Source organism: Hordeum vulgare, unplaced genomic scaffold (genome assembly GCF_904849725.1).
Source record: "Hordeum vulgare subsp. vulgare unplaced genomic scaffold, MorexV3_pseudomolecules_assembly, whole genome shotgun sequence".
NCBI lineage: Eukaryota > Viridiplantae > Streptophyta > Magnoliopsida > Poales > Poaceae > Hordeum > Hordeum vulgare.
Genome location: NW_025422515.1, coordinates 127,564 through 153,642, shown reverse-complemented (window position 1 = coordinate 153,642; position 26,079 = coordinate 127,564). Strand labels below are relative to the sequence as shown.

Here is a 26,079-nt window from a genome sequence, read left to right as displayed (position 1 = left end):
GTGGAGTTGCCTGAGCTGGCCATGGGAGATTTGGCGATCCTGCAGGCGGCCCAAGGCAGCTCTGAGGTTAACACTCAGGTTCAGGTTTCGCCTGTAGGAGTTGACTGAGGAGGGTATGAGGTATCGGAGATCCTGCGGGGTAGTGAAGGTAGCCGCCGCGCAAGGCGACGCTAGGGTTTGCATTTATGTTGGAAACGGAAGGAGATGGTTGGGGGCGGGGCATGGGGAAGGAGATGGTTGGGCGGGGCATAGGGGGGGTGAAGATCCAGCGTGTGGTGGAGGTAGGGGACGCTGTGAAAGGGAGAGGTGGCCGAGGGGTGGGGGTAAGGGCCAAACGGCGGCGGCGGGCCGGCGGCGGCGGGGAACATGGGCGCAGTAGTAGGCGTAGGGTTAGGAACCGACCCGAAGAGAATACCCATGTCGAAGGGAGGATCGAGGTTGTTAGTGTTCGGATTAGGATTAAGGTTTCTGGCTGGAGGCGCCATGGGAGGCGGCGGTGGAGTAGATCTGGAGTAGAGGGGAAGAGGAAGAAAGTTGGAGGTGGGATGAAGCGGAAATGGAGGTCAATAACTCAAGATATATAGGCGGTGGTTGTTTTGTTGCTGTTGTGCCCCGCAATATCACTTTATTTGCGCCCCGCAATTTTTGTTTATTTGCGCCCCATAATTTCACTTTATTTTGTCTTAAAGCCTCTCAGTTTCAAACAAGTTGCGGTACGCTAGAGTTGAAACTCTTAAGATTTCGAAACCAAGTCGTGGCTCTGCCACGTGGATAGTCTAACTTCCTCGCGCCCATGCTCATGACTAGTTCTCTTGCGATAGTGCTGCTAAATATTGCTATTTAAATTTGATTCCAAAAATACCCAGTACAATATGCAGACTTGATTCATGTATCACTCCATTCCATGCATTTCAACAAGACAACAATGTTGTAGTGCGTGTTTCTAAGATGCTTCGAAATAGATAACCTATTGCTGGTAAACATCCAAGCATATTGGCCCTTACCCCGTAAAAGGAGTTAAAGCCAATCCTCCGTTGGCCAAGCGAGTAGTGCTCGGACCACTTCAAATATGCAAGGAATAAATCATCATGCTCTCCAAAGAAGTATATTCTTGAGAGAGAATTTAAGGCATGTCATAAGCCATTGTAACACAGATACGAAAAAATGCGAACTATCACAGAACCACGAGCATATAACACATGTCATATTTCAGAATAGGCATATGCCTCAGTTTTCTAGTTTAGTTCTACATTTGATTCAAGGATTTTTTTTTTCCTTTACCAAAATAGTGAAGGTTGGATTAACTACGGCCTGCTTGGTTCCCAGCACACCTTGCCACACTTTGCCACATATCAAGTTAGGCAAGTTTAACCAAGTTAGGTGTATATTTGGTTCTAGCCACACCTAAGGCAAGATTCTTTTGTTCAAATAAGTCCACGTGTCATACACACAAAATGTGTGGTGAAAGTCCCTCGAGCATCCAAAGTGGAGGCTAAGAATTTGAGCACATAATTAAGCAAGGCAAGTGTGGCAGAAATAGTGTGACAAAATTAGTCACCAACCAAGTATGCCCTACATTAACAGCTGATCTTCCTCTGGGAGGAGAATTGGAAAACACCCGCACCAAGATGCTCAAGAATGGAATTTAAATACACAGACCAAGCTTGTGTGTGCTTATAACTGCACCAAAATAAACAAAAACTTGTTCCAAGGAAGGCATGCGAGACATATCGACGGATATTGGGCTCTCTTGTTGAAGGGAAGGACCATTAATATATCTGTTAGACTAAAACCCTTAGGAATAGCTAAATTTAGCCATGCACTTGTTCATAAACACAAATGGATCCATTTAGTGTTACCTTATTCCACAGGCAAACAAACCCAAAACCTAATAGGCTGCTTGCTAGTTGATTCCACAATGCCCAGCAACGTTTAATGCATTGTCATTTTGAGCAACTCAATCATCTACTCTTCCAGTTTTCCTTGAGACACCAAATTATAAGAACCCACCCACATATGAGTGAGACGACACAACAATGCAGTAGCAAAGTTGTCAAGGTTAATAATTCCGTAACAAACATTAGCCAGATGTATTTCTACAAGCGCACATATATAGATAATCCAATCCAATTCCACAATCCAAAGGCCATTGTTGTGCTAGGAAAAAATCCTGCTCCGAAAGTCCTACAGTCAAAAGAAGCCCTGAACCAAAACAGTTATAACACACCCATAACAAAATCGGACGAAGACCACATAAACAACTGAACAGTAAGCCCTCGCACCGATCAAACTGGATCCAAACATTCTCCAGAAGCCAAAATTTCATATCCTTTGGATGCCAAAATCGTGACAGCAAAAAACCCTCGGCGGCGTTCTGCAAACCCTAATCCCTAGCCAATCGCATCGGATCCTACCCGAGGATCCCGAACCCACCGGGGTTTCATCCGGCGAAGGTCGCCGCGTTGGTCGAGGGTTGAGACATGGACGCAAAAAAAAGTAGGGGGGAAGGGGGGATAAAACGGAAGGGGGGTCACCTGACTTGGACGGGGGGTACGACGATCCTTTCCCTCCCTTGTTCGCCATTGCGGCTGCCGGCGGCGGTGGTGATCGGGATTCGGGAGTCGGTCGCGTCGCTCTCCGCACCGACGCCGCACGCGCTCACTGCTGGCTGTCGCTGGCGTCGCGAGGAGAGGGAGAGTGAGAGTGCGGCCTGCCTCTGCCTGGATGTTTATAAAGTTGGGCTGGGGAGTGCGGGAGAGAGGGATGCTCTGCGGTCGGGCTCTGGGTTCTGATCGGTTATGGGCCCATAAGTCCGGCACGCACAAGGGCCCAAACATAACATACAGCCATGCTTGCTCGGATACATGATGATGACATCTAAAAAAAGAAAGATAAATGATGATGTTGTTAGGTTGATCTTTTTCGTGTGGGCCCAACGGTCCACCGGACCCTTGATCCACGCGCCCTGATCGGGGGCGTCCAATCCATTATGGTTGATGGGCCCCTGATCTGCGCTATAAATAAAGAGGTGTGGGTCGGGGCACGTGGTACGACGTTAACCGTGTCGCCAGACATCCCACCAACAGCCCTTCTGGTCTAGGGTTAGCGCAGTGCTCACGGGAAGCACCGCCGCTACCACACCTCTTTCTGTCGCCGTTGCCGTCACCACCTCATCGATGGACGCTGGCGGGAGCACCTCAAGTGCAGGACAAGGTAATCCCCATCGTCACTATCGGACTTATCTAGCCTAGTAGATCCGAGGATTCCATCAATGGTATCAAATGCCTCTAGGATCAAGATGGCTTCGGTAGAAACAGTCCAGAAAAGAAAAGATTTCCTCCCCACGACGAACCCTAGAACAGGGCAAAGAACATTTAACAAAAAAACAAAAGTACACCGGAGTAGGGCCTCGGGCCTCGCCGGCAAAGAACGCCGCCGCAAGGCCGCGCCTGTTCCTCTCGATCCCGACGTGCATCGGCAAGCCGAGGCGCCGGGACAAAGAACCACCCCGAGAGGTGCAAAGAGCTCCATCACCAAACCGCTCGACGGCGCGCGCAGCCGACGACGGGGATGGCAACGACGCGGTGGAGAAAAGAAGAAAGGCCACGGGGCCGTCGCCGGTTCCCTCCCTGTCTGTCACAGGTAGAAGAACCACCGGAGAAGCCTGCGGGCTCGTCGAAAAAGTAGAAGGGGCGCACCACAGCCAAACCGCTCGACGGTGGCGCCCCCACCGCAAGGTGGTCACGCGGCGGACGAGGGGGAAGGCCACGGCGCCGTCGTCGGAATCTCTGGTCGCTACCTCTGCTCACAAGTGGTGCTGATGGTGGTTGGAGACAGAAACGAGGAGAGGAAGGAGAGGCACGCACGGCGCGGTGGTCTTTGACCCCGTCGCCAGCGGGTGGACTGACCGCCGTCGTGGAGGCCGAGTCGATGGCGGCTCCGGCGAGCAGGACCTAAGAGGCGGGTCCGAGCACCATTCGCGCCCATGGCGAGGAGGCGTTGGGAGATTGGGAGCTCCGACGGCGACGGTTGACTCGGGTCTAGATGGGCTCGGGCGGGCCTCGCGCGGGCCTAGGCGGGCCGGAGGCGCTGGAGGTGGGAGACTGTCTAGGTTTTTGGCGCGGAATGCGAGGAAGGGTTAGGGTAGGCCCAAAATGGCACGGGAGGGTTGTTAAATAGGGAAAGGGGTGTTAGGGTTAGGGGGTTTTGGGTGTTTTTCGACCCTCCGATCGCGGTCGGATGGTCTGATCAGAGAGGTCGATTTTGTGGGCTGTAGTGACTGTGTTAGAGAGGCTAGGTGGGGATGAGAGGGAGACTCGTGGCCTGTGACACGATATTTTAAAACACCGAAAAGCATCTGCCGATAAACCGATGACAGTGTTGTAGGGTCGACTGTTCGGGTATCAAATGGACTCCGATTGCGGCGACATTTGGCAGACGGCCTACCTACACTAAAACAAGACCGCACGCCAAATTTCAACCCAATCCGAGAACATTTTACGAACACCTTTAAAAACAATATTTTATCAATGTCACGGGCGCGTGCGTGTGTGGTTGGTCTCAAAACGGTCAAGGATGAACACAGAGAGAACCTACAACTATTAACGGATGCAGGTTTTGAAAACTGGTGGCAACGGAGTGCCGACACGATGCAGATGATGTGCATGATGCGATGATGAATGCGACAACCAATCTATTCGCACGACGGCAACGGAATAAAAGATGAATCTTCTAAAGTATTGATCTCGGACTGTCACAGTGTACTAAAGCGGCCATTAGGATGCTAAAGCGGATGTTTCGAACGCTTTACAGTCTAAAACGAACGCCTTAAACACATACACCTAAAGCGATCTGGACAGCTTGCCCCTAAAGGACGCTCTCATGCTAAAGCGTCCCTCAAGCGACACTTTAGGGACGCTTTACAAATAGAGCTATGGATAGGCCTAACCATCGTGAGAGGGTGATTTCCTTTCGGACATGGCTGCGGTGCTTGGCGGTAGCTGCTCGGTTGTCCGTGTATAATCTAGCCGACTGTTAGTCTGAGGTTTGCATTTCTTCTTTTTCCTTTTCTCTTTCTTATCCAACTCAATAAAAAATATAACTTTTTAATCCATATAGCATGTTGACTATGTCTACACTCCCTCTGCCATGAACAGGATTCAGTTACCTTTTTGTTTGTTTCGTGGTCTACTAATCCTTAGCTCAAAGATTCCTCTCATATGTTCTTCTGTTTTTCACCGTGGGATGGGGATCCAACGACTCTGGAAAAAGAACAGCTCCGAGATTCCCGTGCCGCAACTAAACCACGCCGGCCGAGGTGCTCGGCGGCGGCGACGGCGCGATCCGCCCCAATCCGGCGGGGTCCGTCCCCCTCCTCCGGCCACCGCCTCTTCAACCACACTGATCTCCTCCCGTGGGCATCCCCGGCACCTGCGGGACCGGCCTCCTCCGCCGCCTTCCTACAACGCCGATGCGTTTCTCCGCGGCGCGCGCGGATGGTCGGGCCGGAGTACGTGGACGCGTTTCGATCAGTGCCTGCCTGCCTGCCGTTCAACCGGAGAAGCCCCCACTCAGGGCCGACGGGCTCGGCGACCTCCCTCCCCTCCCTGCTCCTCGGTCAGCAACCATTGACTTCTTTTTCCGGAATGTTTCCCCACCTGAATTTACCATTGAAAAGGGGCTAAAATGCCGAGATAGTTCCTACATCAGACGATTGCAGTGGGGTGGGGATATCCTACAATCTTGAACCGCAAGGGTTAGAAATCAGTGGGGATCCCACCTAGCAAACCCCCGAGTTCGTCGTCGTCATTGGTTCTTCAACCAAGTCCATGAAGATATCTGGTTCGACTTGACTGACAGAGTGACAGTTAAGTCAAGCAGAGCGCATGTTTTTCATACACTCTGATTCTGTTGGTATCTAGATGGCCAAGCAATTTAGTACTAGTTCTTAGTACGGGCCATTCAGTTTAAAATCTTCAACATGAACTTTATCTGCATGTGTTCCTGATTCACTCTTAGTATTGGGCTATGGGCTATTCAGTTGGTTATTAAATGATTTTTTGTCAAACTTTTAAAACTTAGGGTCATTCACAGATGAAAATTGAGGATGGGGCGATAAGCCGTCGCCCGTGAGAGCATAGTGGCATGTCTGCACTGGCCTGGGTTCAACTCCCACTGGATATGGAATTTTGCTTCATCGGTAAGTTTTATTCCAATTAGATATCAACAGTTGATCTGATCCTATCTACCTTTTTTCGTCTTATGGGTTAGAGAGGAAAAACACTATACTCGCAAAGAAATATGTTGTTAAGGTTACTGCAGGCGAACCAATAATATTCAACTTCCTTTGTGCACATGTTGTTTTAATTATGGAATGGCACACCTAATTTATGGATTTGCTTGTCTCGACTATTACTCTCAATTATTCAAAGGTGTTCACATAGCATATTGCTGATTTTTCTCTCTCTAGATGTATATGCTTCCTTTTAAACTGACAAAAAGAATCTTGTCATCTCTGAATGGTCTCCTTTTTGGTTCTCTCCATGTTCTGATTTTATGCATTGCCCAGTGACGATATATTCTGAGATTTCTCCTGCTGTTGAATGTGCATGGCTCTTCATGGTAACTGTTTCCGCAACCCGCACATACACCCTAGCCAGAATAAAAATCATGGTCAGATAGTGTACATGTATTACACGCTTTCACTTACCTACATTCACGCCAAGAATTCTATGACACTCAATTAGGTATGTCACTGTATTTCTTGTTCCAATAACATAGCAAGCTATGCCATAACTGTTATCTGTCTGTGATTTGGAACAATTTAGTGTGACTCAAATGTGCCCTTTATATATCTCCTTCAATACTTGCCAGTCAGAGAAAGTATGTACAGAACCTTCAACACACACATGTTTGTGCGCCATGTATTATTTCTCAGTATTTGTGCAGCTCCTTTATCTTGTACTTGGTGTTCCAGGATTTACCTCCAGCTAGCCTTGCTTTAATGACGTTCTCAGGAAAAGAGTATATATGCTGTGTCTATGTAATAGGTTATAGTTACTATCCATTACGAATAGTCACGAATTGGCCTAGCATTATTGTCAGGAACGCACATTATTGCCCATATCTTGTGTCCCTTTTTTTCTCCCGAAAAAGGAAAAGGAATGCACACGATATAGATACATCATGCACAACATGACAAACTAGCTTGAAAGCCTCCCTGCGCGCAAAAATAAAAGAATCTAGCAAGTGCAGCGACCTGTCTGGGATCTACATGTGGATTTTTAAAAATAGAACAAACGAAGTGGACCACCCGTAACATAAGTCTAACACGCGCGTCAAGATGGCATTTCCTTGCATTAAAACATCCAAAGTGAGCAGCCCAGTCCACCCGACCAAGTAAATCACTTGACTTCCCTCAAAAAAAGAAAAAGAAATCACTTGACGTAATATAGCACAGTTTCAATACCAAACTTGATCGCATTTTCATGCCCTGTCGTCCACTAATCTCCTCTCGGTGATTTTGGAAACTTCTATGAAAGCTCGCACAGTTCAAATGGATAGATGGCTAACAACTGGATGTGTCCCCATTTTGTACCATGATGCATATACTCTTGCTAAATTATGCTGTGTCTATGTAATACCCAAGGGTCCAATAGAGTCTTATAATAAGATGCCACATATATAACTAAAGGAGGAGAAGGTTACATCACGAATGGAAGTGCTAAAGAATAAAATTGGCACTGTTTTGGTTCACCTCATAAAGTAAGAACTGCTTGGATTTATGGGCATTGTTTCATCCTTCTCTGTGTACTCAGAGCTTTGTTCTATTTCAATTACACCGAGAAAACTATCTGTCTCGGTATCATGCTGTATCCAAGGATGTCTCGAAAGCTTCCTTAATCTGCTAAGCTCCTCAGATACCTCTTTCATCGAGGGCCTATTGTCACCGCACATTTCCAAGCATTGCTTAGCTAGCTCTGCTACCCCTACAATCAACTCCATGTTCTCATGACCTTTTATTTGATTGTCAAGCATATTATCAAGATTGTTCCCCTTCATAGCCAGCAGGAAACTTGACGACAGGCTCCGGCGTACCTGAGGACCTTCAAGTTTCAGTGGCACCTGCCCAGTTAGGATCTCCAGAAGAACAACACCAAAGCTATAAACATCGCTTTTGTCTGTCAAGCAACACGTCTGCATGTATTCGGGGTCCAGATAACCACATGTCCCTTGAACCATTGTGACGAATTGGGCTTTGTCAGCTGGTGCTATTATAGATGCCCCAAAATCTGATACCTTTGCCATGTAATTCTCATCAAGAAGGATGTTAGAGGTTTTCACATCACCATGTAAAATTGGTGGGTTTGCATAGGAATGCAAAAATGCAAGCCCCTCAGCTGCCTCATTGACGATCCTTAGAAGAGAACCGAAAGGGAGATGCAGTTTACGGTTGTTGCCGTGAATAAGATCAAACAATGTTCCTTTTGGGATGAACTCATATACTAGCATGGGGACTTCCACCTCAAGGCAACAACCCAATAGCTTGACAATGTTCTTGTGATTGATCTGGGAAAGAATCAGCATTTCATTGCCGAATTCCTTCTTCTGCCTATCATCAACCAATGCACACCTTTTAATTGCCACTGGAGTGATATCCTTAATTATTCCCTTGTACACAGTGCCATGGCCTCCATGTCCAAGAATCTGGCTTTTGTCAAACTTATTTGTTGCTTGTTCCAGTTCTGCTTCAGTAAACACTGTAAATGAAAGTCCCTGATCTGATTTCATCTTCTCAAACAATAGCATCCCTCCGTGCTGCTGAAAATACAGTTTTTTGACGTTTGCAAGCTTTCTTCTCTCAAATATTAGACGTATGCAGAAGATGATAATCATCAGAACGACAGCGCCAATGCTAATGCCTGCAGAAATCAACATGAAAGGTGTTTCTGTTAGTCAAATTGATCTCACAATGTATATACTAAAAGCACAGTAAAATGGGCTAAAGGATCGTGATGAAATATAATTATACCTTGTAAAAAAAAGTACAGATGCTAGTTTCTGTACTTACTTTTTGTCAATGTTCATCATTTCATTTATTTATTTTAAAGCTTCCTCAGATAGACTTGTTGCATGTCCAACACAAGGAGACACACCAACATGTCCTTGCCTGTGCTGTGCTAGTTCTACTATTTGGGCCCTCTTGGTTAAATGTGATTAATATCGTTATGTAGAGTTGGCCATTGTTTTCTACACAAGAATTAAGAAAATGCTAAAAACAACTAGTGGTTTACCTATGATAAGGGTGATGTCTGGGTTGCAAGATTTTGTTTCCATTACGAACTTTCTGCCTGGAGAACATGAACAATGATAACCTCCTATAGTGTTGTGGCATGTTGCATACTTCGGGCATATACTTGAATTCTTATCACATTCATTGACATCTGCAACAGCAAAGAACCGAATTATTTGGGGTCAAGTGATTGAATGAATAGTAAAGCGTGAAAAAAAATCTGCATATGAGTACCAATAAATACTAATTGTCAAATGGCATAATGACTGACACGTTTGCCATTCTTCCACCAAAGTAAAGATGAATTACATCAAGGAGAGAAAAATGAGGTAAATAATTGTAAACTCAAGTATTTCCAGTCATCAAAATCAGGACAGACAGTAAGTAATGTTATTTTCCTTAAAAACTATCAACAGGAAAAGATGATCTGCACGATTGTGCATGATCTAAAGATGCACATGGAGCAAAGATATGAACTGAACTTGCCTCTGCATCCGTCAAAGAGGTAAGGGTTCCCTTCATATCCATCGATGCAGTTGCATAGATACCCTGGGCCGTTGGTCGAGTTCACACACATGCTGTTCCTGCTATGGCACATGTAAGAAGGCATGGCTCTGGCCACTTCACATGTCGCATTTCCATTCACCCAGTCCAGCACCAGCGGCTTCCGCCCATCGTCGGTATCATTGAACCTTGTAGTAGTTATGTACTCGGAGCTGAAACTAAATGTCTCTGTCTCCACCATGGCGGCGTAACTACATGGGCTGAAAAGCGTACTATTGGAATCACCGTAAACATCATAGAAACTGAGGCTATAGCCACTTAGACCCTCTGGTATATCGTTTTGGCAGCAGCCTGCACCAACACAAGAGCCGTTTGTCAGGGTCGCCGGGCTCTCACACACAGCTGCGCACGCTGTTGTGTACCTTGTAGTGCCTCTGAGGTTGTTGATGTAGGCGAGTGTGTTGCAGCCAATGACTATGAGCTTGTTGTGTACATAGGAGAAGCGGTACGGACCCCGCGAGAAGTCAAGGGACCAAGCATTGTGTTTCATCGATCTTGTACTTTTGTCGTAGCAGTACGTCGAGATGGTCGTGAGAACTCGGATTTGGCCACGGGGCACCGAGATGCTTAGAACCTCTGCCTCCTGAATGAGCATGAACGGCTTGTCAATTCCATCGGCAGTCCTCTCGCAAATGATCTCGAAGCCTTCAATAGCACAGCCAGTACCGATGCCAAAGGGATAAGGGATGTCGACATCACCACATTGTGTTTTGCATCCGGGGTCAGGTTGCGCTGATATAGATGCTAGGCGCAACATGACTGCAACAACTACCAGTAGCAAGAATGACATATTACTTGTCTTAGCAGTCGGCACTACAGAAAAAGAGAAAAAATAAATAGTGAACAAACTAATGGCAATTCAACTCTAAAAGTTGTAGGCAACACTTCTTTCCCGTGCACTTCCCATTTCTATGTTCTCGAAATATACCTGAAAATTTTAGCATGGCTGAACAATTTTAACAATGCTTGGTAAATGTCTATGATCTTGCAGATGAATTGCTGTGAAAATTTCAGTTGAGCCTGCAGTCTTAATATATAAATGACAAAACATTATATTAATACTAGAAGCTTGTCCATCTTTGGTTTAACTATCTGCATGTCTAGATTCGAGTTATGCAAGAAAATGCTTCTTGCCTTTGGATTTCTGGCACTGAATTCACATGCATGACTGTAGCCTTGCGCAAATATGAAGACCGCATTTTCTAGTTTTAAGGTTTTGGTTGTTTGCACAGTTAAACAGTCTAATTTTACTTCATAAATACAGATAATTCTTTGCCAGAAGATTTTGCTGCTGTCCATGCCATCTTGGAGATGTTTGGTAATGCATCCGGGCTGAGAACTAACATTGCGAAGAGTGTGGTCTATCCTATTTCCTGTGATGGTATCAATTTATCTCCTATGCCGAGTGATTTTGGTGCAGTGCACGCTTCTTTGCCTCGCCGGAATCTGGGTTTTCTTCTAGGGTTCAGAAAGCTGAGGAGGGCTGAGCTGCAGCCGTTGCTTGACAAGATGTAGCTGCGAAGGTTGCAGCAGATCAGTAGTACCAAGATGTAGCTGGAACCAATTCATGCTTCTTTGCAAGAAATTACAGCCGGAGACTTGAGGTCTTTGCAAGAAATTACAGCCAGAGACTTGAGGTCTCTGAATGCGGTTCAGTTCTTCCCGAGACTTGAGCGGACTGATCTTGCAAGAGTTTGGCTGATTCAGGCTGAATGGTAGGTGAGGTTTGTTTTTCCTCTGGCCGCCATTTCAAAATAGGAACTGGACGGCTGACGGGCCACATGCGAGTGGCTGTCCGCACGAGAGACTTTTGCCGCCTGTGCGATCAGGAGCAAAAGAATGCTGGCCATCTGACCCTGCATTGCTGTTACGCGGAGGAAGGAGGTGTGGCATTGATTTCAGAATTCCAGCGGTAGAGTGTGTTCAACTGTTTCTTTGGCATTGATGACAATCCGGTTATGGTGGAGGAGGATTTGCTGGGGCGGCGGCTCGCGAGGCAAGAAGAAGAAAATCTGTAATCAAATAATTTCAAACAAAAATCAGTACCTGCGTATGTTGCCGGGATATGGAGGAAGTTGCGACAATGATCCAGTTCGTGCCCAGAAGCGCTTCCAACTGAAGCAAAGCGCGGTATGCAGCAACTGTGCTCATGAACTCATCTTCAACAAAATGGGCCGAGTTCTGCACCTGTCAACTATTTTTTTTCCCTGAAAAAGGAAGGGGATAAGGCCATTTTTCTACTGGCCGGCCTTCTCAGAATGGAGACTTGGCCAAAATCAAATCCGTGCGGCCAAATGGCAAGCTCCCCTGGCTTGTGTCCATGGAAGCAAACGACCGAAGCAGATAAACCAGCAGTATCCGGCCTCCACTTGACTGAATCTCTTGCCGGCGAATTGGCAGCGTGCACTGTCCATGGAAATTAGGACTTGTGCAGTGGCAGGCAGGGGTGTGTGCTCGTCTGTTGTCAACAACACTGTCGATATATTTGTTATATTTGTTATAGCTGCCAGTATTGTTCAAATGATTAACAAAAGCCTATGCGATCGTAGATAATCTAACATCACCAAATTGGTCGTGTCACTAAAATGACACTGCAAACTAGTAACTCGTGTTTTATTTCTAAACCACCCACCCTGTCTTAGCTACACAAACTAAGCAATCCAGATGGTGTTTAATCCATTTAGGAAAGAGTCCCTTGCTTGACATACATCATGATTCAAATGATGTTATTTTCACGGTCCTGTTTATCAATTTCTGGAGAAAAACAATTCACGTAAAATTGCAGCACACAACAAGACGCTGTTGCGACTATCTAGAGAAGAACAATGCAAGAAAAAACGAAGTATAATGGTCAGCTATGTTAACAGCGTTATTAGGATAAATTATGTTGCTACTGATTTCTGTCATCATGGGGATGTAGCTCAGATGGTAGAGCGCTCGCTTAGCATGCGAGAGGTATGGGGATCGATACCCCACTTCTCCAGTACTTGTTTTTTCCTTGGCAGTTCTGAGTATTGTAGTATGTTATTTTGATTTACTTGTTAAGCAGGTAAGCTTACCTTCTGCAAGCAGGTTGGGGCACTTGAACTCTTCTTAAACAAAATGTATCGCTTTCCTTTTTGCTGCCACTCCTCAAGTACAAGAGAGGACCCAGATTTTCTCTACAACACTTTGCTTAGATGTTGCCCAACTAGCTAGGTAAACCAGATGTTTCTCCTTTCCTATTCCATGAGCCCCTCATATGTCCATCATAACAAAAATGTATTTTAAATAATTTGATGAGCTAGGATCTTCGGAATTGGCCTCCTATGGAGTTCTTAAAACCACCAATCTTTTAGCCTCTACTAACATCAAATGTAGCCAAAAACTTGATGTTGGCGATGGACTTTCTAGGCGTACGTGCCACTGTTCTGCAAATCACCCTATTGCTTCTCTATGTTTGTACTGCTGACATTGTATCAATGCTGAGAGACTCCAAATTTGTAGATTTTGTTAAAAGTCCACAATACTAGTGTAGCAACGGTTACTCTTTCAGTCATACAAAAATTGGGCAATATAACTTTAATAGCTGCTGCATGTATGACTTGAACAACTTGGTTTGGCTGATGAAATTCATTGCTCTGCAGTTGTCTGGAATTACGCCCCGGTGGCAGATGCAGAGATGGCTTTTTTGCTGTAGGTTCTTCCGTTTTATATGCTGTGTTGGCGATGGCATTAGTCATTAATTGCCAGCACCCCTGGCGTGCCGGATCGAACGAAGCAAGGGTGCGAGGGAGAGAAGCTCAAGGTAGACGATGAACACTGGTGGTTTTTGCGCTGGAAAACTTCACAGCTTTTCTATCTCTATTGATTGCTATTTATTCAGAGATTACAACGGGAAAACGGGGATCGTGACCCCTGACTTGGCGCCTACGCGATCCGTGGCGTTCGTGCCATCCCACGAACGGATCAGCGCGGCACGAGACTGGCTCAGGTCGTTGGCGACGGGAGCTAACTGTCCTAGACCTATTCTGACGGAAGGGAAACGCTAACTGAACCTGAACCTAGCGACGGGAGGGGCTTGGGGTTTATTCCAGCAAATCACCCCCTAAAGCCTAAGCCCCTTTGTCGATTTCTACCATGCCGATCTTCGCCCGAAGCTCCGTGAAACCAACTCGTCCGAGAGCCTTAGTGAGCAAATCAGTCAGTTGACTGTCCGTGCCGATGAACTCTACTTCCACTTGCCTGTTTTCCACGCATTCCCTGATGAAGTGGTACCAAACGTCAATATGCTTACTTCGTTCGTGGAACACTGGATTCTTCGCGAGGGAGATGGCCGATTTGTTGTCAATCCAGAGCGGGAAACAGACCGGTCTCTCCTTCTTGAGCTCGCTCAGGAAACGAGCTAGCCAAACCCCTTGGCATGCTGATGTCGTGGCGCTGATGTACTCGGCTTCGCAGGAAGACAGAGCCACGACCTTCTGCTTGAGAGACTGCAAGCTCATGATGCAATTGCCGTAGAAGAACATGACGCCGGTCGTGCTCCGGCGTGTGCCGACGTCTCCTCCCATGTCACTGTCGCTATAGCCAGTGAGGTGACCTTCTCCTTTTCCCCTTTGGTAGAAGCAGCCCCAGTGCAGTTTGCCGGCGATGTAGCGCAGGATCCTCCTCACCGCAGCTCGATGCTCGGTGGTGGGTGCCTCCATGAAGCTCGAGACATAGCCAACGGCGAAGGCGATATCTGGCCTGGTGTGAACCAGGTAGCGCAGACATCCGACAGAGGCCGCGGTACTCCGTCGCGTCAGTTAGGGGCGTGGTGCTCTGCTTGCTGAGCTTCAGTCTGGGCTCCATGGGCACCGCGCACGGGTTACACCATGTCATGCCGCCGCGCTCCAGGTCCTTCTCGGCGTACGCGGTCTGGTTCAGTGAGGTACCCGCCGGCGTCTGGTGCACCTCGATCACCAAATAGAAACTGAGGAGACCGAGATCGCTCATCTTAAAGAGCTTCATCATCTCCGCCTTGAAGCGTGTGATCTCGCCGTCGTCGTTGCCGGTGATAACCAGGTCATCAACATACACCCCCACAAGGAGGCGAGACAAGGCGTGGCCACGCCCATAGATGGCGTGCTCGGTGGAGCTGCGCTCGAAGCCGAGCGAGGTGAGACACGCATCCAGCTTCTGGTTCCAGGCGTGTGGCGCCTGCTTCAGCCCGCACAGGGCTTTCTCAAGGCGCAGCACCTTGCTTTCTTGTCCGGCGGCGATGTACCCGGGGGGTTGCGCAACGTAGACCTCCTCCTGGAGCTCCCCGTTGAGGAAAGCGCTCTTCACGTCCATGTGGTGCACGCCCCAGCCCGCGCGTGCGGCCAGAGCAAGCAGGAGGCGCACTGATTCTATGCGGGCGACAGGGGCGAACACTTCTTCATAGTCCACCCCCTGGCGCTGCACGAACCCTTTGGCGACGAGGCGGGCCTTGTGATGGATCGTCACGCCATGGGCGTCGCGTTTCACCTTGTAGACCCATTTGAGGCCAATGGGGCGGTGGCCAGGAGGGAGATCAGCCAGGTGCCAGGTGCAGTTCTCCTCGATGGACGCCATCTCCTCGTCCATGGCGCGTCTCCAAGCTGCATCTCCTTGGGCCTCACCAAGCGTGGCCGGCTCCTCTGCCAGTCCGAGGTGCAGCTCCTCGTCGTCGATGTTGTCGAGGTCGAGGATGTAGTCCGTGAGCTGCTGGTTCGGCTGAATGATGTCGTCCCGTGCGCGTGTCACCATCGGATGTATGCCTGCGTGGTCAGCTGGTGGTGATTCGATCGGGGCCGATGAGTTCAACACTGCAGGGCTCGGTTAAGGGAAGATGCCCCTCCCGCTTGTGCTCGCGGGCGTGATCGGAGATGGCGCGTCGGCTCCGGCTGCTGCTGCGTCCCCGTCACTGCTGGTGGGAAGTGGAGGGCCTGGCGTCGCCGGTGCGGCGCGTCGCACCCCCTCTGGTGCTGGAGCCAGCCCGTACTCGACAGTAAAGGTGGTTGCACTGGGAGCGTCCACCCCCTGCTGCCCGTCCCAGCTTGCTTGCTCGTCGAAGCCAACGTCGCGCGTGACGTGCATGTTAAGTAAATAGGCAATTTTCCGAGTAGATTAATCCACAAAATAATAACTAGCATGGCATTGACTAGACTAATGACATATTGATCTTGAGCTAACCTAGCACATACTACGCATATAGTGGATACATCTATGCAAACAAGTAGTACTGCTAGAATAAATACGAACAAGAGGATAAACGAGTCATACCCTCCAATCGGCCAGTTGGCCGTAGCAGCAGCAGCGGCGGCGGAGGCAGTATCCTCTGCCGTCTTCTTCTCGGCTTCCTCGCGGAGACGATCAGCTTCGCTTGGTGAAGACATGGCGATGACGAGGGCGACGCGGACGTAGACGAAGCAGACGGACGGAGGCGAGCAGTCGCGTGATCGCTCCCCAAAAACCTAATCGCCCCTCTCCCGTACAGGAACCGGAGAGGCGAGGTTTCGGAGGCCTGCTCTCCCGTCGACCGTGTACGCGGTAAACGGGACGGAGTCGCCGGCGGCAGCAGCAGTTCAAGGAACGAACGCGTGAGGCAGATGTGATCTGATTTCGTGACGGCTAGGGTAGGCGATCGCGTGCTTATAAAGGCGGCTGGGTGGAGAGTCCGAGTCGGTAACGATCACGATCCGACGTCTCGGATCGTTTCCTTGTCCGTTACGTATTCTCCGTTCCTGACCGGCAAAAATAAGCGCGTAGGTATGAGCTCGGCTCATTCCCGCAACCCGCGGCGCGACGAGGCGTGGCGAGGCGGGCGGCGGAGGAGGAGTGCGCGAGGGCACCTTCTCTTCTCACTCTCCAATAGCATGTGGAAGAGAGACCCTTATAAAGGGGTCCAAACTCTCCTCCACTAGCGGGGTGGGACTAAACTCCCACCACCTTGCCATGCCACCACCTACATGGGCCCTTTAGATTTTCTGAAATTCTCTAGTGGGCCTAAGGCCCACCTCCAAATTTCAACAATCCCCCACCAGATCTCAAGGGCACATCGTGTTCCCTCGTTCCAATCACTATTTTAATATACCAGCATTTCAGTGAAGACCTGTTAAGGTTGAGCTTCACCTAGAACAAGTAGCTACACCCCTTCACAACTGAACAATGGACTATGCCTTGAATTGTCAGTTTGGCGTAAAGGAGCTTCACCACAAGTCTTACTAGTACTAGGCTGCCGAAGGTGACCCCTCGGGTGGAGCATATTAGTCACACTCCTGGCCTATTCATGAGTTTACTAGAGATCACCCAAATCTCATAGACTGTGACCAGCAGTCAAGCTCATATAGGTGTGTTCCTCCAAAGATCGCTCTGTAGGACAGCATCTTGCTTACATATAAGCTTTAGAACACATTAAGACAGTAGTCATCCTACCATACAGTATCCGAGAGTATTGCATCTCCAACGGAGTGGGTTAGTAAAGTTACTCTCCTCAGTTCACCACTGGCTTGTTTTCCCAGGTCCTACTTCACGGGATCTCAGATCATATAGGTTAGGTTACTACCATGGCAACTCATGTGGGTCTCATACCCATCTCCCTCGATGCACTATCTATCACAACACGTGATAGCCCTTTAGTAAAGGGATCTGCCAGATTCTTAGCCGTTTGGATATAATCCAACGCTATCACTCCGGAGTTTCTCAAACGTCTGACAGACTTCAATCTCATTCTTATATGTTTGTTGGACTTCATATTGTCCTTTGAACTCTTCACTTTAACAATAACCGTCTGATTATCGCAGTTCATAAGGATAGCCGGAACCGGCTTCTCAACCACAGGTAAGTCCATCAAAAGATCTCGAAGAAATTCTGCTTCGACACCAGATGTGTCTAATGCTGTTAATTCTGCTTCCATTGTCGATCTTGTTAAGATCGTTTGCTTGCAAGACTTCCAGGAAACAGCACCACCCCCAAGAGTAAACATATACCCAGTAGTGGCCTTCATCTCATCAGCATCAGAGATCCAATTCGCATCACTATACCCTTCAAGTACTGATGGGAATCCCGTATAGTGAAGCCCGTGGTTGACAGTACCTTTCAAGTAGCGCATAATTCTTTCAACAGCACGCCAATGAACTTCGCCCGGGTTTGCAACAAACCGGCTAAGTTTGCTCACAGCAAACGCGATATCAGGCCTCGTTGCGCTAGCTAGGTACATAAGTGAACCGATAATTTGAGAGAATCTCAATTGATCTATAGCTGTGCCTTTAAACTTTCGAATAAGCACACTAGGATCATATGGTGTTTGACAAATCTTGCAGTCTGAATATCCAAAGCGACTCAAAATCTTGTCAACATAGTGGGATTGCAGAAGTGTAATCCCACCCTCATCATCTCTCAATAGCTTGATGTTCAAGATAACATCAGCCACCCCAAGGTCCTTCATCTCAAAGTTTTGAGACAGAAAGGACTTAACCTCCTCAATTACTTTGAGGTTGGTTCCAAATATCAGTATGTCATCAACATACAAGCACAATATAACTCCTTCGCCCCCACCATGGCGATAGTATACACATTTGTCAGCTTCATTAACAACGAAGCCAACAGATGTCAGAGTTGTATTAAACTTCTCATGCCATTGCTTAGGTGCTTGTCTCAGACCATATAAAGATTTCAGCAACTTACACACCTTTCCTTCCTGACCTTCTATCACAAAGCCATCTGGCTGTTGCATATAGATTTCCTCATTTAGCTCTCCATTCAGGAAAGCCGTCTTAACGTCCATTTGATGAACGAGAAGACCATGAGAGGCCGCCAATGAGAGTAGTACTCTAATGGTGGTCAGTCTAGCCACAGGTGAATAAGTATCGAAGAAATCTTCCTCTTCTTTCTGGGCATAGCCCTTGGCCACAAGCCTAGCCTTGTACTTTTCAATTGTACCGTCGGGCCTAAGCTTCTTTTTGAACACCCACTTGCATCCCAATGGTTTGCAACCATAGGGACGATCAGTGATTTCCCATGTCCCGTTAGCCATGATGGAGTCCATCTCGCTACGGACAGCAGCTTTCCAGTAATCAGCATCTGGAGAAGCATACGCTTCTGAAATAGAAGTGGGATTATCATCCACGAGGTATACGAAGAAATCATCACCAAAGGTCTTTGCAGTCCTTTGTCTCTTGCCCCTACCACGGGCTTCCTCGTCATCCTCCTCAGGATTTTCATCATGTGTTTGTTCATAATATTCCATAGGAATGGCAGGCTCAGGAGTTATCTCAGATTCCTGTCTAGAAGTGCTTTGCATATCTCTCATGGGAAATATATCCTCAAAGAATGTAGCATCCCTCGACTCCATTATTGTACCGACCTTCACGTCAGGTACCTCAGATTTCACTACTAGAAACCTATAGCCTACGCTATTCTTAGCGTATCCCAAATTAACGCAATCCACAGTCTTCGGTCCAAGCTTGCGCTTCTTGGGGATCGGTACATTGACTTTCGCCAAGCAGCCCCAAGTACGTAAGTACGAGAGTGTCGTCCTTCTCTTCGACCACTCCTCGTAGGGAGTGACCTCATTATCTTTTGTAGGAACTTTATTCAGGACATGACACGCGGTCAATATAGCCTCCCCCCACCATGCCTTGGATAAACCCGATGTATCTAACATGGCGTTAACCAAATCAGTTAGAGTACGGTTTTTCCGCTCAGCAACCCCGTTTGACTGGGGTGAATAGGGAGGCGTCCTCTCATGAATAATGCCGTGTTCCGCACAAAATGAATCAAATTCGTTTGAGAAGTACTCTCCACCACGATCAGACCGGACTCGTTTAATTTTCTTTTCAAGTTGATTCTCAACTTCTGCCTTATAGATTTTAAAGTAGTGTAGAGCCTCATCTTTAGTATTTAACAGATACACATAGCAAAATCTAGTGGAATCATCTATCAATGTCATGAAGTATTTCTTTCCACCTTTAGTCAACACACCATTCATCTCACAAAGATCAGAATGTATGAGTTCTAATGGTGCCAAGTGTCTCTCCTCTGCAGCCTTGTGAGGCTTGCGAGGTTGCTTTGCTTGCACACACGAGTGGCACTTAGAACCTTTGGCTAAAGTGAAAGTTGGGATTAAATTCAGTTTTGCTAGCCGCGACATAACACCGAAACTTATGTGACAAAGACGTGAATGCCAAACTTCAGATTCATTAACACTCGAATGAATATTGTTCACGACTTTATTACAAAAATCTGCTAGAGAAAGGCGGAACAGACCTCCGCATTCATAACCTTTTCCAACGAAAAGTCCATATTTCGTAACTACTACTTTATTAGACTCGAACACCAACTTAAACCCTTCTCTACACAGAAGGGAGCCACTAACGAGATTCTTCTTGATGGCGGGGACATGCTGCACGTTCTTCAGCTGCACGATCCTTCCCGAAGTAAACTTCAGATCGACCGTGCCAACACCAAGAACAGAAGCACTCGCGCCATTCCCCATCAATACGGACCCGCGACCGGTGGCCTGATAAGAAGAGAACAATGACAAGTCAGCACACACATGAATATTTGCACCCGTGTCCACCCACCAATCGGTGGACTGACAAACTGTAAATACAGTAAGTAAATTACCGTACCCAGATGCACCACTTTCATTGTTGCCCACAATCATGTTTGCAGACTTGGAGTCCTGCGCCGGCTTCTTGTACTTGTTTGGGCATTTGTTCGCCCAATGTTCCTCTGAACCACAAGTATAGCAGCCATCTCCCTTCTTATTCTTCTTGAAGGGCTTCTTCCCCTTCTTCTTGAAGTCGGTATTCTGTTGGACAGAGTTCTTTCCCTTGGGCTTGTGAGAATTGAAGTTCCTCTGATGTACCATATTGGCAGCAGAAGAGCTTTCCACCGCTTTTCCATTGGAGTCCTTTGCTCTCGAGTTCTGCTCAACACTCAGATGGCCGATGATGTCCTCTACTGAGAACTCACGCCTCTGATGTTTCAGAGTAGTAGCAAAGTTCCTCCAGGAATTAGGGAGCTTAGCAATTATACAGCCCGCGACAAACTTGCCCGGCAAATTGCACTTAAGAACCTCAAGTTCCTTAGCTATGCATATTATCTCATGAGCTTGTTCCAATACAGAACGGTTGTCAACCATCTTGTAATCGTGGAACTGCTCCATAACATACATCTCACTCCCAGCATCGGTGGCCCCGAATTTAGATTCGAGCGCCTCCCACAAGTCCTTGGCAACATGCATATGTAAATATGCATCAACCAGCTTATCTCCGATCACGCTAATGACTGCTCCAAGGAATAGGACGGTGGCCTCCTTAAACATCTTCTCCTGTTCAGGAGTGATAGTTTCCGTAGGAGTGACACCGGCTACCCAGAACACGTTCATAGCCGTGAGCCATAAGGTGGTTCTCGTTTGCCAACGCTTGAAAAAGGTACCGGTAAACTTATCCGGTTTCAGTGCAGCAGCAAAACCATTACTCGAAAAATTCCTACAGACATTAGGTTTTTGGATTGTTAAGTAAATAGGCAATTTTCCGAGTAGATTAATCCACAAAATAATAACTAGCATGGCATTGACTAGACTAATGACATACTGATCTTGAGCTAACCTAGCACATACTACGCATATAGTGGATACATCTATGCAAACAAGTAGTACTGCTAGAATAAATACGAACAAGAGGATAAACGAGTCATACCCTCCAATCGGCCAGTTGGCCGTAGCAGCAGCAGCGGCGGCGGAGGCAGTATCCTCTGCCGTCTTCTTCTCGGCTTCCTCGCGGAGACGATCAGCTTCGCTTGGTGAAGACATGGCGATGACGAGGGCGACGCGGACGTAGACGAAGCAGACGGACGGAGGCGAGCAGTCGCGTGATCGCTCCCCAAAAACCTAATCGCCCCTCTCCCGTACAGGAACCGGAGAGGCGAGGTTTCGGAGGCCTGCTCTCCCGTCGACCGTGTACGCGGTAAACGGGGCGGAGTCGCCGGCGGCAGCAGCAGTTCAAGGAACGAACGCGTGAGGCAGATGTGATCTGATTTCGTGACGGCTAGGGTAGGCGATCGCGTGCTTATAAAGGCGGCTGGGTGGAGAGTCCGAGTCGGTAACGATCACGATCCGACGTCTCGGATCGTTTCCTTGTCCGTTACGTATTCTCCATTCCTGACCGGCAAAAATAAGCGCGTAGGTATGAGCTCGGCTCATTCCCGCAACCCGCGGCGCGGCGCGTCGTGACGAGGCGTGGCGTGGCGAGGCGGGCGGCGGAGGAGGAGTGCGCGAGGGCACCTTCTCTTCTCACTCTCCAATAGCATGTGGAAGAGAGACCCTTATAAAGGGGTCCAAACTCTCCTCCACTAGCGGGGTGGGACTAAACTCCCACCACCTTGCCATGCCACCACCTACATGGGCCCTTTAGATTTTCTGAAATTCTCTAGTGGGCCTAAGGCCCACCTCCAAATTTCAACAGTGCACGCGCTTGGTGGCGGGGTCATAAGCGCGATCTGCCTTCCCGCCCGGTTCATACCCGATGAACACCATCAGTTTGCTCCTGTCCGCCAGCTTCTGCAGGTGTGGGCCCGTGTCCTTGACATGAGCCACGCACCCGAAGACGCGCAGGAAGTGCACGTTGGGCTTGCGACCATGCCACGCTTCATGTGGTGTCTTCCCGATCAGGCTCCTTGTGTATGATCTGTTCATCAAGAAGACAGCAGAGGTGCCTGAGGTGCAGCCAGGCTCAGCTCCGGCCCTGCTGCGTTGCCCTCGTCGAGGGTGCAGGCCTGGACCATTAGGCTGCTCATAATGGGGAGTAACTAGGAGTAGTAACATAATGTTGTTACTACTCTATGTTACTACCTCCATAGTGGGGAGTAACATACATGTGGTGTCATGCAAACTAGCATTTATTAGGTTATAGACACATAATGCATTGAAATATGTGATGTGATGGTAACTAGCTATGTTACTACCACCATCTCTCTCCGCATTAATTACTTGCCACGTCAGATTTTTTACCTACGTGACGTTGATGTTACTACTTAGTTACTTCCCACTATGGCTAGTCTTAGCAGCCCCAGCTCCTCCTCGTCAGCCCAGCGACGGGAGGGGCTTGGGGTTTATTCCAACATTAATCAATTGGCATGAAGAGACGATAGCTTGTTTGTGTTGGCATTATCAGTTATCTCGCTTGCAAGCGTTTGAGGCGAGCTAAAGTCTTATGTCCCGTGTTGTGTCTGGTCGAGATTGCAACTTCTAAGAGCAAGCCTAATAAGTCCTAATCAGCAGGCTATAGTGTCTGCCATGTCATCAAAATCTTACGTGGTAGAGAGAGAAGGGAGGAGAGAGATTGAAGCGGGCGCTTCCTGTGTAGCCCGGCTGCAGCACTGCACACGAGAAAAAAGTTTGCATGCAGCCTCGGTTGACTCCTTCCTTCCAATCATCTCTCCATTCACATGCATGCATTAATTGCTTTGAATAATTAATAGCTCATCTACAGTCAGCTTACTATACAAGCAGGTTTTTTTACAAACTTTAAGTGACATGGCACTTCTTATAGCCAGCAGCAAGCTTTGCTATTAACCATGCTCTAATCTCTGCTTAAGCTTGTCTCTTTTTTGTTTTGGTGTGTGCGTGCATGTGGTTCCTACTATTAGATATAAATTTGTACGTCGAAAAGATAGCAATGCTGCGGTGATGCTATTATGAGTTGAATTTATACCACATGATCAACACACACAGTTGTCAGGATCTCGTATCTCTTGGAGAATATAAGATTGCACCCCTTGTTTTGTGTAGAATTTGTTGTCTGTGGCTCAGGATGCATAAAGTTTGTCTTCTGTTTCTACATGAGTTATTTTGCTGGAATTATATCCAGAAGGTTCTAATTGTACCCTGTCCAGCTCTAATTAATCCCTTAACTGTGAAGCTGCTGCATGTGTTGATGCAGAGAAACAAAACTGAATGCCTTTTGCAACAAGAAAAAAGAGGAAGAAAGAAAACTGAATGCCTTTTGCAACCAGAAAAATGAGGAAGAAAGAAAACCAAATGCCTTTTGCAGCAAGAAAAAAAATGAAGAAAGAAAACCAGACGTCTTTTCCAACAACAAAAAAAGATGAAAGAAAACTGAATGCGTGCAAAATAACATGTGTTTCTGCCCTTCCTAGCATATGTTTCTGCTTTCTTTAGGTGAATCCATAATAACATGTGCAATCTAGCGCCACCATCATTTCTTGGTTTCACATGGAGGTGAAGGATTAAGAAATCGTCAGGAGTGATTTCTTCAAAGAATATTTTGCAATAATATTTAACCTGAAGGTTAAATTCCATGCACGAAATCGTCAGGAGTGATTTCTTGGTTTCACATGAAGGTCAAGCTATAATTTGCCATGTTTATCCGCAAGACTTCTGAAGCATCTTGCAGTTTATCTAGCGCCCCCATCATTTCTTGGTTTCTCATGGACAGGAATATACGAATCGTGAGGCATGATTTCTTTAGAGAATCAGCTTCCGGCAGCTTGACAGGAATATGATTGGTGTGATCAACATAACATAAGGTGAGTGCCTGAAATTGAGTGACATGTTTGTTTCAGTTAGCAAAGAACAAGGGGAGTTTTCAGATGATAGAAGAGAGAATTTCATACAAATGGAACTTATTTAGTACGTAGTAGCAAGCAAATGTTCAGAAGCAGAAGCAGGTGCGAAGCATTCACAAGACCAATTGCAGAAGGAGTGCATCTTTAGTAGTACTATTTCCCACAGAAATCAGAGATACAACGGCGTCTTTCCTCGACGGATCTGAGTATCTGACTAGTAAGTCATCATGTCCATGAGAAATGGAACAGAGCAACATTGACTATGTCTACTCCTTGGTGGCTGCGGCCTTCTTCTTGGGGGACTTGGTGGCTGCGGCCTTCTTCTTGGGCGACTTGGTGGCCTCCTTCTCGGCGGCGGCGGGGGACTTCTTGGGGAGCAGCACGGAGTTGATGTTGGGGATGACGCCGCCGTGGGCGATGGTGACGCCGGCGAGCAGCCTGCCGAGCTCCTGGTCGTTGCGGACGGCGAGCAGCAGGTGTCGCGGGATGATGCGCGTCTTCTTGTTGTCCTTGGCCGCGTTGCCGGCGAGCTCCAGCAGCTGCGATTCATCAAACCAAGAACGGAATCAGGCATCTGCCCCGCACAAGAAGAACAGGGCTGAACGGAGGCTGGAGGACAGCGAGAAGGTCTGCGGTTACCTCGGCGGCGAGGTACTCGAGGACGGCGGCTAGGTAGACGGGGGCGCCGGAGCCGACGCGCTGCGCGTAGCGGCCCTTCTTGAGGTAGCGCCCGATGCGGCCGACGGGGAACTGGAGCCCGGCCTTCACGGACCGGGCCACCGCCTTCTTCCTCTCGCCGCCCTTCCTTCCGGCCATTGCTGCTTCTCCGGCGACGAGGAGTCTCGAGGTGTGGTGCTGGATCCTGGATTGGAATGCTCTGAGCTTGGTGGCTTTTATTGGAGGCGGGGACAAAGCGGGTGGGGGGAGCGATCCGCGTGACGTCGTGCGCTTCGCCGTTGGATCTGAGGGGAGATTCGCGGGCAGGGGGTGATCCGTGGGAGGTCCAGATGGACCAATCAGAGAGCACAGATTTGCCACAGGGTACTCGAAATTGAAATTGAGTTTTCTTCCCTAATAATAAAGCGCGGAGCGCTTCTGCCGTCCGTCGTGGCAATTTTACAAAAAATCCCCTCTGTTTATTAGTATTCAACCAGCGGTCCTTGGTAAGTGAAGAAGAAAAACGTTTCAGTTTTATTAACAAAACACCCCCAGCTCACCTTATCCACCCCGTCCTCCACCGCCCCACGCCCGATCGAGCGACCACGCCTCCCACCGCCATCTGGATCTGGCGCCTCCCCGCCCCTCGCCCGCATCCTCCGCCATGCCGTCCTACACGCACCCCGACCCGCCTCCTCTCCGCCGCGCCCTTCTCCCTGTGTCGTTCAAATCCTCTGCGCGCGGTTCGCCGACGTCGAGGCGCAGGCCGCCGCGCTCCGGGCATGCGCCAGCCGACTCAAGCGCCCATCGTCGACCACGAAGGGCTTCTCAACATGCTCCTCGCCGCCACGGGCAACGACCAGGAGGAGGAGGAGCGCCGCCACCCTCCTGTCCCAAGTGCCCCCACCGCTGACGACACTCGACGATGCAACCGTTGCCGGCTCACCCATACCTGTTACCAACGCGCCGCCGGGACTACTCCCCACTGCCTC

At 48.3% G+C, this 26,079-nt stretch overlaps 3 protein-coding genes, 1 long non-coding RNA gene and 1 other non-coding gene across 5 annotated transcripts; 3 read left to right on the top strand and 2 right to left on the bottom strand.

The window, feature by feature from the left end:
- Positions 1 to 5,294: 5,294 nt before the first annotated feature.
- Positions 5,295 to 6,353, top strand: LOC123418618 (the record flags this gene model as incomplete). The annotated part of the gene is given in 2 exon segments (XM_045107040.1): positions 5,295 to 5,616; positions 6,082 to 6,353. Coding segments are annotated over 2 exon segments (345 nt in total), but the record flags the coding sequence as incomplete, so codon positions are not given.
- Positions 6,354 to 6,621: 268 nt separating this feature from the next.
- LOC123418620 (wall-associated receptor kinase 5-like) lies at positions 6,622 to 11,114 on the bottom strand. Its single transcript, XM_045107041.1, has 3 exons — positions 9,758 to 11,114; positions 9,294 to 9,443; positions 6,622 to 8,921 (listed from the first exon to the last, which is right to left on the bottom strand). Exons 1-3 carry the CDS (start codon positions 10,644 to 10,646, stop codon positions 7,753 to 7,755), a joined length of 2,208 nt encoding a protein of 735 aa, XP_044962976.1. The 5' UTR covers positions 10,647 to 11,114; the 3' UTR covers positions 6,622 to 7,752.
- LOC123418621 lies at positions 9,421 to 12,071 on the top strand. The gene is made up of 3 exons (XR_006617862.1): positions 9,421 to 9,621; positions 9,709 to 9,797; positions 11,121 to 12,071. It is a non-coding gene; the product is annotated as an uncharacterized LOC123418621 (long non-coding RNA).
- Positions 12,072 to 12,766: 695 nt separating this feature from the next.
- On the top strand, positions 12,767 to 12,839 carry TRNAA-AGC. The gene has a single exon. It is a non-coding gene; the product is annotated as a tRNA-Ala (tRNA).
- An 11,631-nt stretch (positions 12,840 to 24,470) lies between these two features.
- On the bottom strand, positions 24,471 to 25,298 carry LOC123418612 (protein H2A.6-like). Its single transcript, XM_045107035.1, has 2 exons — positions 25,070 to 25,298; positions 24,471 to 24,969 (listed from the first exon to the last, which is right to left on the bottom strand). The coding sequence occupies exons 1-2, from the start codon at positions 25,244 to 25,246 to the stop codon at positions 24,697 to 24,699; spliced, it is 450 nt and encodes a 149-aa protein (XP_044962970.1). The 5' UTR covers positions 25,247 to 25,298; the 3' UTR covers positions 24,471 to 24,696.
- Between the last annotated feature and the right edge of the window lie 781 nt (positions 25,299 to 26,079).